Source organism: Protobothrops mucrosquamatus, unplaced genomic scaffold (genome assembly GCF_001527695.2).
Source record: "Protobothrops mucrosquamatus isolate PMUCROS unplaced genomic scaffold, P.Mucros_1.0 scaffold342, whole genome shotgun sequence".
Classification (NCBI taxonomy): domain Eukaryota; kingdom Metazoa; phylum Chordata; class Lepidosauria; order Squamata; family Viperidae; genus Protobothrops; species Protobothrops mucrosquamatus.
In genome coordinates this window covers 715317-733504 of record NW_015386679.1, presented here as the reverse complement: position 1 = coordinate 733504, position 18188 = coordinate 715317, and the positions used below count along the sequence as shown (strand labels likewise).

Genomic DNA, 18188 nt, shown 5'->3' with positions numbered 1-18188 from the left:
AATTTGCACCTTCCTATGAGAGATAATTTATCAGACAGACCTTCAACTTAACATGGAACCTTATCTTGCATGAGTTGACTTCACAATCAATCACCATTAGTCATGCTTCTCTTGAAGAAATCACCACACCAGCTGGATCCATAGGCTGGCCAAGGCATTAACCATGATTTCCAAACCACAGTGACCGGCTCACACAACACAAGCCAACCAACCAACGACACGATTTGTTCTGCCTCATGTTTTCATTCCTCGGACATCTAAAAGAACTCCTGATCAGAACTGAGTGACCAAGAGGCCAGCTGAGGACTAACCCTTGCCCTCAGGAGCATCCATACTCAGGGTCTAAAAAGTCAAGATCTATATTTTGTTTGACACATACACAATCATGCACCTCAGCAGACACCTCTGCTTGCGCTTTTGATTATCTTAGAGGTTAGATCTTAGCTTTAGATCTGGGCAACCATGGAATAAATTCAATATCTGCTTCTTCGTGGCTAAAGGACAATCCCTTCTCGGTCCTGCCAAGTTTGCAAATTGGAAAAGAGGTCTGCTCAAAATCCTCTTGCAACCCTGATCTCCTAGAAACCTGAAAAAGTGCCCACATGTGCCAAGTCAAAATGACAGGACTGGTAGGACCTCAGCCCTCTGCAGAACTCGGGAGCCCTGGCAAATGTCTGTTTCTTCCCCATCTTTAGACCCACTCTTATTTCTGGGTTGGTATAATTTATTGTGTTGGTGATGGTTCAGATTCTGGAGCAGGAAGTCTATATCACCTGGTGGTCCATAATATGTTTCTCTGGAGATCCGAGAGACTCAGCCTTGGATGCTTTGCTGGGAAGACAGATGTTTGGTCCGTTTGCCATTCAAATTTGGGGTATCGGAGACCCCTCCCTAACCTGCAGCAAGAGTTGCAAGTCTCAGACTTCCCAGGAATTCTGTCATTCCTGCCTATTTAGGGGGGGACTTCCAAAATTTGGGAAGGACCTCACCAATGTCAAAAGAGCGACGTTCATATAAGGAACTCAAATCCTGCATTTTTCTCCCCCCATTTAATTTTACAACAAAGAGAGCACTGCGGGAAACAAAATTTGCAAAAGAATTTGACTTACAAATAGGAAGATGCCTCTTTCCACCCCTCGGCCTTCAAAAGGTTTTCAGCCACACACACGCCTGGGGAATATATTAAAGACATCATTTGCTCAATGCTTTCCTGACAGGTTCTTTTTTTTTTTTTTTTGCAATTCACCAAATTTAGTTCTGCCTCTTTTTTTGGGAGGGGGGGGCGAATGGGGGAAACCAATACTTTTTTAAAAGAAAAAAAAATTAAATACTGAAGACAGTGAAAAGCATGCAGTGCTCCCATGCTGGGGGTGTGTGTCAATCTCTAAGCATCAATTTGAGTTCCTAATAACTTCGCCTCTCTGGACTCCGTCCCATGGCTGTCTGTCTCTACATTTCCTTTTGCACATCTGCAAAGTCACAGATGTGAGACAGGCATTTGCAACCCCCCAAAAAAGAAGGACTTCTCCCTTGCAAGCCAAGATGTTGCAGGGAGCTAAACAGGTATAAATTCAATTAACACTTTCTCTTACCAGTTTTTGAATTATGATAGTTGGAAGCAACTTTCTGTTCAGAGTAGTCTTCTCCTCTGATCCAGGAAGGTGGCTGTTCTCATGAGAAGGTTAGAGATGTTTAAGACTATGTCCCTCAGCAATTAGCCACAACCTGCAACATGCCCAGGCAGTCTTGCGCCGAGTTATACATTTGTTGTGAGTCAAATCATGAGATATTTGGCCCTCACTCTACGCTGAAAGGAAGACAAAATCTGGGATTCTTGCAAGAATCCAACTTTGGCTTGGGGTTGGCATGCGTGTGTACATGTCCAGGTGGAGAAGACAGGTTCTTAGGAAAGGAATTTAGACAGGCACGGGATACAAGTAACAACTATTCACCTTGAAAGACAAGGAGAGCAGAAGTAGGCTACAAAGGATCTTAAGGTTGTCTCCCTTGTGTAGTCATCTGATAGGCCCTTTAGCAGACAATGTTTGAGAGGAAGAACCAGAAGAGAGAAATCACATCCAGGGTCATCGGCACACCCCGATCCATCTTGCATACATTTTCACACCTCTCTTTTGCTGTTGGTCTCTTCTGTTCTAAGTAAACCTGAGTACAATCATGATTGAAGGCTACCAATAAAGATGAGCCTTAGATATTGTTTTAGATAGGGACTCACTTTCTCACACACTTTGGAGAAGACTCCAGCCTCTCAATATCTCGAGATTTTTTCAGTGGTCCCCAGCTTGCCTTTTGAAAATCAACATGGGCTGTGGATATTCCAACTGTCCTAACTCATCTTCTTAACTGTCCTCTGCATTACAGCTGAAGCCTACACAATGTCGGGGTTGGCATGTGTGTACATGTCCAGGTGGAGAAGCCTGATCCTCTCAAGCTGGGATGGACCTATCAGAAAATCAAGGCATTTGTTCCAATCTTCTTCTAAAAGAGATTCGGTCCCAAAAGCGCCCTTTGAAGATAGGGGACAATGGCATGGGCATCAATCTTGACAATGGGTTGGAAAGGCCCAACACATCTGGAACAGCAAGATACAGATGTGCCCAACAGCAGCGATAGTGATGATGCATTGGGGGGGAAATCCCAGAATTCCCTAGAAATAGTTGATCAGAGTGGGATTTGGTGGTGATTTACCAGCTTTTAGAGAGCCAATCAGACACAGTTTCCATGACAAAACCCAACATTCTAAACCCTTTTCCACCACTGGGGAACCAATCAGAAAGAAGGGGGCGGAGCAATGTTTCCTCACTCTTAGCACCCAGCTGTTGTGACCACTCCCTTGACTTTTTTTGTCTCCTGTACTAAGGATGCTCCTGAATGGCAAATCCTCATGTCTAAATCACCCACAGGTTGAAATCCTTCTTTCTGTAATACAATGACTCGTAGTCTACTATAGCGAATGTCTGTTACGGAAACCCAGCTCAAACCATCACTGAAGAACTCAGCGTGCAGTGAGAATTCAAACACCTGACTTGACTTAACCTGGTTGACTTAACCATAGAAAGTTTGTCGTGGATATACAAGAAGAGGCTGAAAGCAAACAGACTCATAACTTTTATGACTGCGTTGGGAGAAACGAGCAACTGGTCTGTAACACTGGAAGTAGAGACCCTCCAGAATTCCAGATGAGGGAGACACATCCCCAAATCAAATCTCAATTCTACATCATCTCAAAGCAAACCACTAAAGCTTCTTCAAGAGCATTCTTTAGCTCTACGGAGTGATGCCCAAACTGGCCACTTTCCTGGGGAATGAGAAAAGTGTTTGTTAAGTTGTCAAGAGCCCACCCCCTACAAAGACCAGAATTTCCCTGGAAATCCGGGAACTTGTCAGAATTCCAATTTTTCCCCACAAGAGAAATCAGGTCTTGAAAGCTTGCACTTAAAAGATAATTAGATTCCCATGTGGTGATAAGCCATAATTGTGTTAAACCTAGTTGGCTAATAAGATGGAACAAACTGAGATTGCAGAAACCATTAAAGCAACAAACCTCTCCACCCTGACAATGTGGTGGAGAGTACGTTCTCGGCCATCGTGGTTTGTAAATCATAATTTATGGCTTAGCATGATGCATTAAGCCACTCATTCTGGTTGATTCTACTAGAATGCATGGCTCAGAATGAACGAGAATGTGGTCAGTTGTGATCACTCAACAAGCCATTGCTAAACTCCATGGGTGAACCCAACCATTAAGTTTATCCAAACTGGTGACCAGTTAGGCAGGGAAGACCAATTCTCCACCAGCTTGCTCTGCTTTGAACCTCACCCTTTGCTCTTCTTGGTTTTGAGATTTCAGCATAATGCTCCAAATATCTGAACCCCTGAACCGAAAAGTTCACAGACCAAGCAAAGTTTCCTTTGAGCCACCAAGGTGCCCCATTCCAGGTGCCCTGGTACCTTCTGCAGAACAAGGATTCAATGTCTCAAGTCAAAAATCTAAGGAGTCCTTACCCTTGTTCTGTCCTCAATTTCATGAATGCGAAGCTGCATGGGAACGTTAAAGCTATGCAAGATATTTCCACCAAACACCAAGGAATCAACTGGGGTGTAAACCGCATGTATCCACCCTAAAAAGATAGAGAAGAGAGGAAAGGACTCACATCACAAAAGTCAGTCACGTTGGGGATAAAGTCCTGCTCTCATCCGGCCTACAAAACTGTGTTTTTTTTCAGGATCTGCCTCAAAAGCCTTTCTATTCAGCGTCAGCCGCTGAGGCAGCACAAACCCTGGATCAGAGCATTGGGAATAGGCTATAAGACAAGAAACAAGCAAAAGAGCTAGAAAATGCTAGGATCAGGGATGTCCAACCTTGGCAACATTAAGACTTGAGCACTTCAACTCCCAGAATTCTCCAGCCAGCCATGCCAGGGAATTCTGGGAGTTGAAGTCCACAAGTCTTAAAGTTGCCAAGGTTGGACATCCTTGGGCTGGATCATCCCTATAGTTAGCAAAAAAAGGACATTGCAAGTCCAGAACCAACAGGGGGAGGCATAACTTTTATGCAATCCTTTTCTCCCAGTGAGTGTGTCAAGGTACATTATCCAGTCCATCTCTCTCCTTACTCTGGACCTAACGATGGCTGCCCACCAATGTGTCAACAGTAATGGTGGATCTTGAAAAACCAGATCCTCTTCCAAGAGGGAATTACCTGAAGGAATGAAGAAAGTGTAGCCTTGTTTCAGTTCGATTCTTTGGCACAGCTCCACACGGTCCCCCAGAAAAATATCACTTTGCTTCCCAGAGACAACCCATTCCTCGTAAAGTTCTAGGTTCTGCAATGTTGGAGGAATCAGCCAAAAGATCTAGAAACAGAGAGAAAACCCCGAAGGTGCATCTCATTTAAAAAGAAGCAAACGAGCATGTCCAATATTCTATCTTAAATTCACTGCACAGCAAGACTGCCTTTCTTTCCTAGCTGGGTGATTTCCCCTTTCCCCAAAGCCTATTTTGAAAAGAAAAAAAAAATTGAGCCTCCGCTCTTGACAAGGATTTTGTAAAGGATTGCCTTCCGCGGAGACATCGCTTACCTTTCCTCCTCGGAAAACGTGATACCACACCGAAGTGCCTCCGAAATCAATGTGGAAATCGGTGAAGCATCCTTTCACGCTCATCAAGCAGTACCTGCAAAAGAGAATCTCTCTTTAAACCCACCGAGAGGGATTCTAATGTGCAGATCATCGGCGAACAGGTCCAATTAAGGCTTCTCTGTTCGTCCTCTGGGTGGGATTTTAGAAGCAGCCGAGGGATTTCTGCTGCAGGGGAAGGAGAAAAAAAAACGCAAACCAGGCAACGCAACCTCCCCCTCCTCCTTGAAGGGAGCACACCACAGAGAGGCCGCCCCAATTAAATTGGCCATCTACGTGGGCTGTGCCTGCTTCTCTGTTCTCAGCGCTCACTTTGAACCCTGGACCTTGGAACCCCAAAACAAGACGCTTTTTATTCCCAATCCTCGCACGGGCAAAGTTTACAAACAGTTCTGCTTGAATCTCACACTGTTAATGGGTCGATGTTTTTCCAAACTCCTCGCTCGCAAGCTCCCAGCCAAACCGGAAGGCTAAAGTGCTCCATTCACTCCTTTTCCTACGAGAACTCTCAATGGGAAGACTTTAAAATCAGTTTTGCACCATCCCTTTTTGGCCTGGATGATCTCCTTTCCTACCCTGCGCTGCCGATCCATCCTCCTACCCACCACGGGCACCTTAAAGAGACGCAGGAAATGTGCACAGCTTAACACACTAACCTCTTTTCCTGGTTCCGGCTGCTGGTTACCTCAATCTGAGCGTGCGAGAGTGTGTGTGTGTGTGTGTGTCCCCCTGTGTGTCCTTTGCCTCCCCTACCAGACCGTGTGTGCCCTGATTGCACTCCCCAGGCGTTTCCCGCTGGCCCCGTTCCCTTCTCCCGCCAATCAGCCGCGGTTTTCCCTCCCCTCTGACACCATCCAGGTGGACGCCCGCATCCTCCCAGCGACAGGCTGGGGAAGAGAACAGTGCCCTTCGCGAGGCTTCCCTTGGCGATCCGAAAGTCTCGGGTTAGGGAAAAAGGCGAGCTGCCTAGCAACCTCTTCTGAGTTGACAGGGATACGCAATGCTGCTGTTTATGGGGAAAATGGCAAATGTGTGGGGAGGGAGGGAGGGAGTTGGGAATGGGAAAGGGGAAGGAGAATGGGAAGGAGAAAGGAAAGGAAAGGGACGCCAACTCAAACGTTTTGTTTTGCAACTCAAGCCCTGCCTTGCAAAAGAGCCTACCTTGTCTGGCTTTTGGGCACGGGATTTTCCTGGCCGCGCCATTAAACCTTCCCAGTTGGGGAAGCGGATTCCAAGCTGGCAAAATATCCAAGGAGCACATAAGAAAGCTTCGGCCTCCCCAACAGAGGAGCCTTTTCAAAATACGAGTCCTCCTTCCCTCCTCGGAGGCTCCTAAGCCCTCTCCCCTTTCCCCCCTTTCTCCCCCTTCCTCTAGGTCCAGCAGAAAGTGACACCCATTCAGGGGCTGGTTTGGGGAGATTCAGCCCCCCCCCCTTGCGAGAAACTTGGAAGCAGAAAGCAACTTTGAATGTGACCGGCCACTAGGTTGGCAGGCAGACAACTGAAAGATCCTCGGTGGTTTGGGATTATATGAAATATTTTTCTTTAAAATAAAATGCTAGTAGCACAACCCCTTTGATCGTGTGCAGACTTGGAAGGTGGCGGCAGGGGGGGGGGAAGTGAGAATACAGCTGAGCTTATTATCCTGAGGACAAGTCTGGAAACAAACAAACAATCTGCATATATTGTAGTCTTAAAACTGGAACTGGAGTTCTTAGCCTGAGCTGAATGTCGTTTCAACGGGATGAATTGATGCACAAAAAGGTTTGTCCACAAAGCAGACACCCACCCACCCCCATTCCCATCTCAAATAGGAAGCATTATTATTCAGATATGAAGCATTCTGCACACTGCAAAAATTAGGTTTCCGAATATTCGGTTTTCTGGTTCCTTTTTGCTCAAGACTTGGGTTCTCTAGCTAGGAAGTCAGCTCAGCCTTCCTACATTTCCATCATTACAGAATGGGTGGAATTATTTGTCCCTCTCCAAATCAATCTTCCTCCTGAAACAAGCCCTCTTCTCCCTCCCTCCCAGCAAGTTTCTTTAAGGGCTCCATTTCTTTCACACACATAAACCCCAAAACGCAGCCTCTGCTTCTAAGAAACCTCAGTCAGGATGAGTTCATATTTTTTAGAAAGAGTCTTTGGAGATCCTCTGTGTCTAAACGGTTCCATCCTGGGGTCTAACCGAGGATATTCTGTTCTCTCTTCCCAAAGCCCCAAGGGTTGGCAATGAGGCTTTGGAAATTGGGGAGGGGGCTAAGCTTTTCTCCGCAAAGCAGACTCTGGAGAGATGTCTTTGTGTTGACCTCTACGGCTTCCTCTCCTCTCCGTGTAAGGCTGGAGTCACGTGGGGCAGGAATTCAGCCCGGCTTCTCCTGCAGGGATAATCCCCGCTTCTTCAAAAGACAGCGAGTGGGTGGGCTGGTTTGTTCAGCACAGCCCAGAATGCCTAACTTTTCTAAGGGACTTGCTCCTGAAATGCACTCAAACCTCCATCTTGGAAGGAAGAGGCCCCCTTCCCCTTTCTTTCCCAGCCCCCACCCCACCCCCCTCTCCGACCCAGAGGCCCCTTCCTATGTGCCTTTGGTTAAAAACTGCCGGAAAAGGGGAGAAAAAGAGGACGGACAAAACTTAAAGAGATTTCAGCTCCAGCTTCCTGACCCTCCCCCCCCCCCCCCGCTTGTAGACACAATCCTTGGAATAAACAGAAATTTGGGGTTCGCTCAGGGGGGCTCTGAGCTTGCCAAGCGACCTCCATTTCATTCATTAAACAAGGGGGGGAATTATTTCAGCATCTCTCCAGTGTTTTGTTTTTGGGTTCCCCCCCCCAACGATGGTTAACAGAAATTTGAAAGATGCCGAAAATAATAGAGAGCTGGGAGGGTGGAAGAAACCATAAAGAAATGAATGAGGAGCCGAGAAGCAGGCGTGATGGTGGCATTTTCGAAGCTGCAGCCCGGCGGAGGCAGCACTGAACTCTTTGAAGGAACCTGGCATTTTCTGTTCTTTAATTGCTCCCAAATTAGAAGGCAACGAAAGGGGAGGACTTGTCACGTTTTTTTGGGGGGGGGAGGAATGTTCTTTCTCTGATGGGGGGAGAGGAAATTCCCAGCTGGAGCCTCTGCTAAAAACTGTCCTTTTCTTCTTCTATTTTTTAAATCCCCCAAAATGTTTTCATTCGGATGTTACTGTACAGCAAACATTTGCACAATGGTGTAAAAAAAGCAGCCGGTGGCAACAACGCAAAAGACAGACCTGCGTCTGGGTCAGATGGCAGAATGTTATGCCGAAACGAGGAGATAAAATAACAGAGAGGCAATGAAGAGGATAACAACAGGATTCCTTTCTCCTTTTTTCTCCATTCAAAACCGCAGAATTTTAGGTTTTCAGAATAGGAAAACTCCTTTCTATTTACAGCGGCTTATTCACAAATGGTGCAGGGCGGCATCCCAGATCTTAAGCTGTTTTTAGAAGAGAAACCCCCCCCCCATAGCCAGCGACAACCTCCATCTGTTGTATCCAATAGATTCAACTAGCACAAGTTGTCACCAACGCACGCACACCCTTGCAGAGACGTTGCTGTGCGAATGCAGACCAAATATGTCCGTTCTATTCTACCAGCTACAAAGTTAAATCACCAGGAGCCAAGAGACACACCTGTTCATTCCAAACTCCCCCTCATCCAAAAAAAGGCAATTGAGATTGCTTTGAGGGTCAAACATCTGATCTTTTGCAGATGTTTCCTTCAACTTTCACCCTCTTATCATTATTGTGAATCAAGGACTCAAAGGGTTCTTCATACAAAAGGACCCCCATTCTCCACGGAAGCATTCCAAGCAATTAAGGCCCCCAAACCACAAAAAGGTAGCATAGAAATTCTCCTCCATACCCCCTCCCACCTGCTACCCCCAGGGAAAAATAATCTCTTCCCAATCTTATCTCCTGGCTTTGTTTTTTGAAGTGCGGGAGACAGCAGGAGGGCCAAGATGAATAGAGAAATGCCAACAACCTTTCCTAGCCCGAAGCTTGGAAAGAACCCTACAGAATCCATAGCGTAAAATGGTGGGATAGAAAGATAGAAAGATGACCAGAGAAAACACAATGTGCACGAACACATGGATGAGGTGGATTGTAGAGAGTTTTCCGTGGAGGCAGTGAGCCCCTCTCTTTGCTCAAAAACCGCACAGAGGGAATTTGGTGGGAAATTTGTTTATTATCCAAGGAGGCAGGGAGAAAGAAATCACAGTGACGGCTGCTTCGCTCTACCGCCCATCTCTCTCCTTCTCTCGCTCCCACTCAATTTTGCTCTGAGCAGGAGATCCTCCTCCTCCTGCTTGGCTACGGCATCCATCGCACATTGAAAAAAACAGCCGAACCTCTTCCAGCCTTGAATGAAGGGCCAAACACTGAGCATATCCCCAGTTGGGTACCATCAAGGCCGCTTATGAACCAGGACATAGGCCTGGAGTTGGCCAAAACTTAAAAAACACGAAACTTTCCAGGGATCATTTTTCACTAAAAGCACCCATGCCCACAGGGATCTTTGTTAGCATAACAAAGTGCAGCTAAATATCTAAATCTTTCTCTCTCTCTCTCTCTCTCTGTGTCTCTGTGTGTGTGTGTTTCAAATTAAACCATCCTCTTTTCCCCCCCCCCATTTTTAATTTGTCTCCTCTCACCTGAGGTAGAAGCATATAAGAGACTTTGGTGCTCTCTGAAATTGGGTTGTTCTTATGCATTACCCAAACTAGGTAAGGTCACCTGTGCTAGCCAGCTTTTTTCATATGCACAGATAACAAACTCCCTCAGATATTGCAAACACAGAAGCTATTTTGGGGCTGGGGGAAACCATCAAAAACAACATTCACGGAAGGAGGTTGGTTACCCCTTGAGAAGTATTTGTTGGACACAAGAGTTGTTGAAATGAAAATTGCAAGCAAAAAAGAACACGGAAAAACCTTAAACACTGTACTGTAGCTTCTGTTTGGAAAGTTGCTTTGCTTGAGGGATATCTGAATATAGGTGGTCCTCCACTTACGACCACAACTGAACCCAAAGTTCCTGTTGCTAAGCGAGACAGTTGTTAAATGAGTTTGTCTTGTTTTACGACCTTCCTTGCCACAGTTGTTAAATGAATCACTGCAGCTGGTAAGTTGGTAAATACAGTTGTTAAGAAAATCTGGCTTCCCCATTGATTTTGCTTGTCAGAAAGTCACAAAAGGGGATCACAGGACCCTGGGACATTGCAACCGTCATAAGCACATGCCAGTTTCCAAGCATCCAAATTTTAATCACATGACCATAGGGATGCCGCAATGTTCGTAAGTGTGAAAAAAGCTCACAAATCACTTTTTTTTCAGTGTCACTGAAACTTTAAACAGTCACTAAACAAGTGGTTGTAAGTGAAGGACTACCTATAACTTCTCCCTATCCTTTTACTCATTTTACTCTTTCTATCCGAAAAACAGCGCCATGCATAAGCATCTACGTACAGCACGGTTCTTTGAACACTGTTATATACGAACCTCTAATTCACAGCTAATTCTGACACGCAAGCGTTTTTGTTGCAAGGTTTAAGAAAGGATCTGGGTGACCTACTTGGCAAAGCATAGGCAAGCAAGCAAAAAAAAAATATGTCTTTATCCCCACAGCCGTAGCAATTCAAAAAACCACAAAGCCAGAGGTAAAACAGTTTGTAAGAAGGAAAAAATGTCTTGTAAGAAGGAAATCCTAAATCCACCACAAAATAGGGGGACATCCTTTGCAGTTGCCATTGTGAATCCAGCCCAACCTCCTTATAACAACAAAAACACAAAACAAGCAAGGCTGAACCATAAACACGGGTCTTTGGCTTGCACTGCTGACATCACAGCAATTCAGCCCAATCACAGCCAAGATTCCTTCCTATTGGTCGGCGTCTTTCTGACATAGAAGCAGCCATGTCCTTCTCTATCACAGCACCTTCACTTGTCACCAAATCATAGTTCCCCCCAAAAAACCAGCCATTAATTGTCATGGCCACACAAATCTTTCAACGGAGACACACAAAGCTCCTCTGAATTTAGGCTCAACACTCTTAACACACCTAGCTTTAATCATAATTTAGCAAGGAAATTTGGAAGAAAAGTCCACTTACTTTTTCACTTTGGGATATTTCATCTCCAAAATGGCATTTGTGGACTCGGTCTGCCTTTCCTTTAAATGCCGCGGCCACATGTTGTCCACCCAGTCTACTAAATCCACCTGGAAAAGACCCAGATCCGAGTTAAGGTAGGAAATAATAGAGAAAGATCTGTTATCTTGGCTAAGTTCACCCCCAAGCTCAACTGGGATGCTCCCATTGACCCCAAGCTCAGTCAGAATCTCCACTTACCACATTGGGACGCTTGACAATATTGGCCAGTTTGGTGTGGCTGAATTCCAGGCTGATCATGTTGTACAGCTTCTCGCGCTCCACCTCAGGGGTTTCGTAGTACCGCACAAATTGAGCCATGCTCATTTCAATGCCTTTTTGGGTGTTCACATCCACTACATCTACGATCCGTCGGCTCCCTGGAAGAGTTGGGAAAATACAGCAAAGATTTTATTCCTAGCAAAGACTTTCAAAATAAACACAAGAAAATTCCAAATACTGTATAGTGAGAATCAAGAGTCATTCAAACTGGCTGATATTTCTGGTATCTGGTACATCCTACAAGATACCCAGGACCAGCTTGATAATTATTATACTGGCTTTACTTTCATATTCAAATTAACTTTTAATCATCCTCAGTATTTTTCCCTAAATAAGAAGGAGGATACCGAAATTATACCACGAATTTTCAATTCTCAGACATGGCTCTATTCTGCAAAATATAGATTTGGGTGCAAGTGCAGCCTGCAACCTCGGTTATGTGTTCTCGGTTTAGCTTCTCACTTGCATGATTTACACATAATACCCTGTTCGTTCTTTTATTTAAAAAAAAACACACCAAAACTCAAATCTGAACATCAACGCATCATTTTTGCATTATGGAAAGATGCATAGAAACTTACCCACAAGCATTTTAGCATCTTGGGCAGTGAAGTCTGGATCGGGCATTCTGAAACGATGAAAGACATAGGGATTAAATTAAATGCAAAACAGAGAGTCGAAATCAGAACAACAACACACTAACCCTGGCTAAGAGGCAATCACAAGGACAGAATTTAAAATCCTCCCTTTCCCCCCACTCATTTGCCAACTGTAGTTCTTGGGAATTTCTTCTCTGAATTTGAAGTTTTCTCTTCTGCCTCTGCAGCTGGCAGCCACCATCTTATCTATGTTCCTCTCCTTTTTTCTTTCCTTCCTTCCAAAAAAAGCTCTTTTATGCTAGAGCAATGAAGTCACAAGGTTCTCCGCCATCCTGAACATCCAAGCTTCCTTCTACTTCTCTGACCCCTCAGTGCAATTTTTTTTTTTAAAAAAAAGAAGTTGGTGATTGGATGTTCTTTTTGATACTGATGGTTAAACTTCCCTGTTAGGACAATTCTCCTTATCATAGCTTTGACCTGTAAGCCAATCTCAGCATTGCTATATGACAATTTGAAGATACAAAAAAGAAGACCGGGAGACCTTGAATTATCCCAAGGATCATCTTTAGAAAGATAGGGTTTTTTGCATAACCGGTCTAGGCGCTTAGCATCAGTTCTGCTCGTTGAATTAGAAGTTTTCCAAGGTCCCCAATTCCTAGCCAGATTGCGAAGCTCAGGGTAGCCCCTTCTCTTCATAGGAAGAATAAAAATCACATATGTATGACTTCGGCAGCTGAATAGAATAGAATAGAATAGAATAGAATAGAATAGAATAGAATAGAATAGAATAGAATAGAATAGAATAGAATAAGAAATATAGAATAGAATAAGAAAAATAGAATGGAATGGAATAGAACCTTGGAGGTCATCTAGTCCAACCCCCTGCTCAGGCAGGAAACCCTATATCATTTCAGACAAATGGCTGTCCAGTCTCTTCTTAAAAGCTTCCAGTGTTGGAGAATTCACAACTTCTGGAGGCAGGTTGTTCCACCGGTTAATTGTTCTATCAGGAAATTTCTCCTTAGTTCTAGGTTGCTTCTCTCCTTGATTAGTTTCCGCTATACATTTGTTTATCAAATAACAATAAATGAGTGTTTTCTTCTGTAGCATCTTTCCTCAAGAGAAGGGGCTTTGCCACAGCTGAAAACCCACCAAGCACACAGTTCCTATCCCAGCTTGGCTATAAGACTAGATAAAGACAAAAGGATAATATATATTAAGAATAGGGTGATCTTACTTAATTCCCAGTCCAGCCTTACTTCGGAAGATGAGAGGGACTTTCAGCGCTTCCCGCTGCACGTATTCAAAATTGAAATCTGGGGGGGGAAAAGGCAGAGAAGGTCAGAGACAGATCAGTGGTAAGATTTCAGCCATTAAAAAAGAAGCCTGGCAAACACAAGTAGCCTCGACTTACGACCAAAATTGGGATTAGAATTCCGGTTGCTAAGCAAGGCGGTTCTTAAGGGAGTTGGACCCAGTTTTATGAGCTTTTTTCCTTGGCTGCTAAGTGAAGCGCTGCAGTCGTTAAACGAATCATGCAATCGTTAAGCAAATCCCTCCCTCCCCTCCGTGACTTTGAACGTAGGAAGCCTGCTGGGAAGGTCATAATTGTGATCACGTGACCTCGGGATGCTGCGTCCATTGTAAATACACGTTGGTTGCCAAGCAACTCGGATGTTGATCACATGACTGCAGGGATGGTGCAACGGTTGTAAGTGTGAGGACTGGTCGTTAAGTGACTTTTATCAGTGCCGTGCAGCTCTAAATGGTCGCTAAACAAATGGTTGTAAGTCAAAAACCACCTGTGGAAGAAATCCACATTTCTTAAGAGTAGCTGTTTAGTGGTAGTCATAATACGCTTTGCTTTTAGCAAGTCTGAACTCAGACATCGAGTTTAGTTTTTCAAAGCGAAATTCTTCTAACCTCCCTTCCTCGTCCTACGTCCGTCGTTCAGTAGAGTTAACCAAATGGTACATGCAGGTATGCTTTAGACAAGGGGTTTTTTTTTGTGCTGGTTCTGTAATTTTACATTTCTTTCAGGCTCCATGTTGAGAATCATTAACGTTGTTTCCTCTCCTTCCCAAAAGAGGTCAAACGTGGGCTAGCTTTGTCCTCATCCTAATAACTCTCTGCCTCTAGTTTTTTCCTCTTCACAACAACCCTGCGAGGCAGCTTAGGATGCATGCAAAGGTGACAGATTCAAGGTTAACCAGCAAAGTCTCCTCTTCTCAAGGAGACTTGATTTCAAGATGCCACTAAGCTCTTGACCGTCTCTCTATGAATAATTACATTTTAATTGGCAATCGTTCAAAAGTGAAAAATTAATGAACTTTCAATCATTGAAAACCCAGGCTAAACATTTTAAATAGTTGAAAAACCCCCAAATCCTAGGAACATTTAGCAGGGAGTTAGACCCAATAAACAGATGGAGGACTACTTTCTGGGAAAATGTACTTAAAATGTCCATTGAAAACCCGGTTCCTATAAAGCTAAGAGACGCCAGAGAACAAATTATCCATCCAGTTCTAGCTTCTCCAGTTATTTGGCACCACAACTCCCACCATCCCCAGCCAGGACCAAGGACCAAGCCCATTATCCCCGGCCAAGCCCAAGTTGGCACATCTGGGGCCTCAGAAACAGTCCTGAGCATTAAAAGCAACCAGATCCCAGACGACAAAGTCTGAGGGAAAATATTCAGGGCCATGGAGTCCTCAGCCCTCTCTCAGGTGGGTCCTTGGAGGGGTCTCAATGACCTCCATTTTCTCTTTGCCCACCGGAAAAGGGACCCTCACTCTCGCCTCAGTTCAGACATGGGGGTGGTCCCCTTTTGGGGCTGGGGGCAGCTGGGAAAGTCAGGCTCAAGGGGAAGGTGGGACTCCAGCCGGGCCTGAGGCGACCCCTCCGGAGGGCCCAAGCGGACAGGGGGCGGCGGCAGAGACAGGCCGGCCGGGAGCCGCTCCGCCGCCTTGGAGCGCGCATCCGCCGCTTCCCCTGGCCCGCCTGGGCGGCGTCACCGGCTCCCCCGGCCCGGGCGCGGCTGGCGGGAAATACGAAGCCGGGCCGGGCGGCACGTGGGCGGAGGCGGCGAGGCCGTCGGGCCGCTGCGCTCACCTTGGCCGTCCATGGGCCGCACGAAGTCCCCGCGGTAGCCGCGGCTCCTCAGCTTCTCCTCCAGGTCGAAGCCGCGCACGCTGACGATCTCCTCCACGTCGGACAGGTCCTCGTTCTCGTCGTAGAGGCGCCGGCCGATGCAGCGCTGCACGGGGGCAGACAAGGCGAGGGGCGCGTCGCTGGGGGAGCCCGGGCAGGGGCCCGCGGGCGCCGCGCTGGGCAAGGAGGGCGGCGGGGGGCGGCCCCGCACGGCCGGCCTCGGACCCTCTCTGCTCTGGGCGAGGCCAAGAGGCCAAGCGGCCCCGCTTGCTCCGTCCGGGCATCGCTCTGCCCTGCATGCCCGGACCCGTGTTTCGGGGGCGCGCGTGTGAACCTGCCCGGGGACTCGGGTGCTTCTCGACTCGGGGCCACAAATCCCCGCTATTGCCCCCATGCTGCGGGGTTTGCTCCTGCATTCTGCCTGCGAGAGACCCTCCCTCCCTCCCTCCCGGGCACCTTTTCTGCCCCCGTTCACACGACCACTCTCCCGATCGCGGGCATCCCTTAGCAACGGCTCGCCCAACACACGCCGGGCGAGTCAGCAGCAACAAGCCAGCCCGATTTACATAAGACTCGCAGGCTGCCCGAGTCATACCGGAAGCCGGCCTTTTAAAAAGCACACGGCGTTATGTAACACGGGGGTCCCCGCCCGCAGCCCCCCAACCCAACAGGATCTCTCCCACCCGCCTCCCCCCCAACGCGCGCATCGCGGCTTCCCAAGCCGGGCTCAGCTTCCCGGGCGCCCAACGTGGAAAACCCCAAGTTTTGGGTGGGGGGTCTTTTCTGCCCACCGGGACCAGATCTGGGGATGGGAAGAGGAGGGGTGGCGGGGGGGGGGAAGAGCAGGGGAGTTAGGGAAGAATTAAGCCTCCTCGCCCCCTCCCCCCAAAGCAGCAGAGGCGAGGCCCAGATCCCCCCCCAAAAAACAAGGCGGCTGCATGTGTGAGGACGCGACTTGCGCGCCCCTCCGCCATAGGATCGGCAGCGGCGGGAGGGGAGGGGGTCCACGCAGGAGCTTCCCCTCCCCTCCTCTCTCTTTTTCCCTCTCTCTCTTTGCCACCCCCACCCCCGCCGGTAGCAAATCCAGGGTCTCCCCGCGGCTCGTTTAGATGCCCAGCCGGCCCGCAGGCAGTCCCGATCGCGCCCCCTCCCCCCCACCGCGGCAAACCCCTCCCGGGGGGGTCTTTCCTCTCCTCGATCTCGCCTCCCCCCCCCCACCCGCCAGCCGAGCCGAGAAAGTACACACCAGTCTCCTGGGCGAGCCTCTTTCTGCCTCCATGATCTGAGCACTTTCATCTCTTAAAAGAGTCAACAGTTCCTCCTTTGGGTCCTGCTGCAAAGGTCGGGGGGGGGGTTCCTGCCGGGCNAGCTCCGAAAGCAAAGGATCGCTCAGCAGGGGTGGGGGGGGAGGAGGAGGGGGTGGGCGATGCTTTATGTTTTTTTTTCTTTCTGCTTTTGTGGTTGTTTGTTTGTTCTTTTGCTTTCCCCTGCGGGGCGAGGGGGGGGCTCTAGGTTTTCTTATGCAAAAAGTCCCGCAAACAATCCTTTTCGCAGCCTTCGGCGTGCAAGGGGAAGGAGAGGAGGGGGCGCGCAGGCGTCACGCGAGTCCCCGGAACATAAACAGTGGGGAGGGGACCGGGCCGGGAGGGAGGGAGGGAGTGGGTTGGTGGGAGGGGGGAGGAGAAAAGGGAAATCCCGGATCTGGGCGCCCAGGATCGCTGCCTTCTCGGGGGCGCCCAGGCTGGGAAAGCGCGCGCGAGGATTGGGGAGGGGGGCGATCGGGTGTTGTGGTCGGATCACGAGTCTCCGCCAGCGCGCAGGCGCTGCAACTGGCCTTGGGAAGGGGGGGGGATGAGTGCACGCGCCTGTATGCACGCACGACTGGGGGAGTGGCCCTTTTTTTTCCGCGCGGGGGGGGCGCTGTTGGTGGAAAGAATGTCCGGGTCGCTGCGCTCCGAAGCGCTGGAGAAGCGGCTCTTGCAGGCCGCCTTTGACTTGCCGCGCGTGGAGTTGGGGGGGGGGAGGTTAAGGGGGGGACGGGCTGGCAGAGAGACCCTGCAGGCCGCAGGAAGAGGAAGCCGGAGGCTGGGGGCCAAGCGTCGCCGCCTCTTCCTGGGCTGGCGAGCCTCGCCTCGCCTCCTCCTCCTCTTTCCCGGAGCCAGTGCAGGCGCGGACGGGGGCAAGCGCACGTGGGGAAGCCTTTGCCCACCCGAGTTGGGACTTGCATCTTTCGGGGGTGATGCGTGGGGGGGGGGAGGATGGAGCGCGGCCAGCTCTCGGTCCGTTACCCGGGTGCCCAGAGGCGCGAGTGGGGCGGCCTTCGGGACCCACTTCGCTCCCTCGCGGCGGTGGGTTTGGGTGGGCGAGGAAGCCGTCTTCGCCACGGGAGGAAGGGCTGCTCCTGCCCGCCGTGGCCGGAGATGATGGGCATCCTCGGCCGAGCCAGGTGGGGCAGCCCCCCTTAGTGGGGCTGCTCAAAAACTGGATCGGGAGTGGAGAGGTTTCCGGCGTGGATGGAGTGTCCCGTGGAAGTTTCATCTCCTGAGTGGAAGGGGGGCCACGCGGCAGAGATGGGATGAGTCTACTTTGCAGGGTGGTTGGGGGAAAGACTTGAGATTGTGGCTCCCCCCGGGAGAAAAACGGGATTTTTGCTTCCATTTCAATTTTCCCAGGAAATAAAAACTTCAGATAAGAGAATTGGCCTTTTTGCTGTCTGTTTCCTAAAACTGACAGGAGGATAAACTATCCAAATTCGGAGTGACGTGACTACTAACCTCTTCCTAATGGGGTGGCTGTTAAACTGGTGTGTGTGTGTGTTGCCATTCAA

At 48.5% G+C, this 18188-nt stretch overlaps 1 protein-coding gene across 1 annotated transcript in view; it reads right to left on the bottom strand.

Moving 5' to 3' along the window:
* Positions 1-16640, bottom strand: part of KDM2B (lysine demethylase 2B) — a 28478-nt gene extending 11838 nt beyond the window's left edge. Inside the window, exons 1-9 of the mRNA XM_015815415.1 lie at positions 16608-16640; positions 15323-15467; positions 13449-13527; positions 12194-12240; positions 11532-11710; positions 11295-11401; positions 5100-5193; positions 4721-4874; positions 4024-4139 (exon numbers count right to left, since the gene is read on the bottom strand). Of these exons, the coding sequence (XP_015670901.1) occupies positions 4024-4139; positions 4721-4874; positions 5100-5193; positions 11295-11401; positions 11532-11710; positions 12194-12240; positions 13449-13527; positions 15323-15467; positions 16608-16640 (954 nt within the window). The remainder of the gene's footprint in view (positions 1-4023; positions 4140-4720; positions 4875-5099; positions 5194-11294; positions 11402-11531; positions 11711-12193; positions 12241-13448; positions 13528-15322; positions 15468-16607) is intronic.
* Between the last annotated feature and the right edge of the window lie 1548 nt (positions 16641-18188).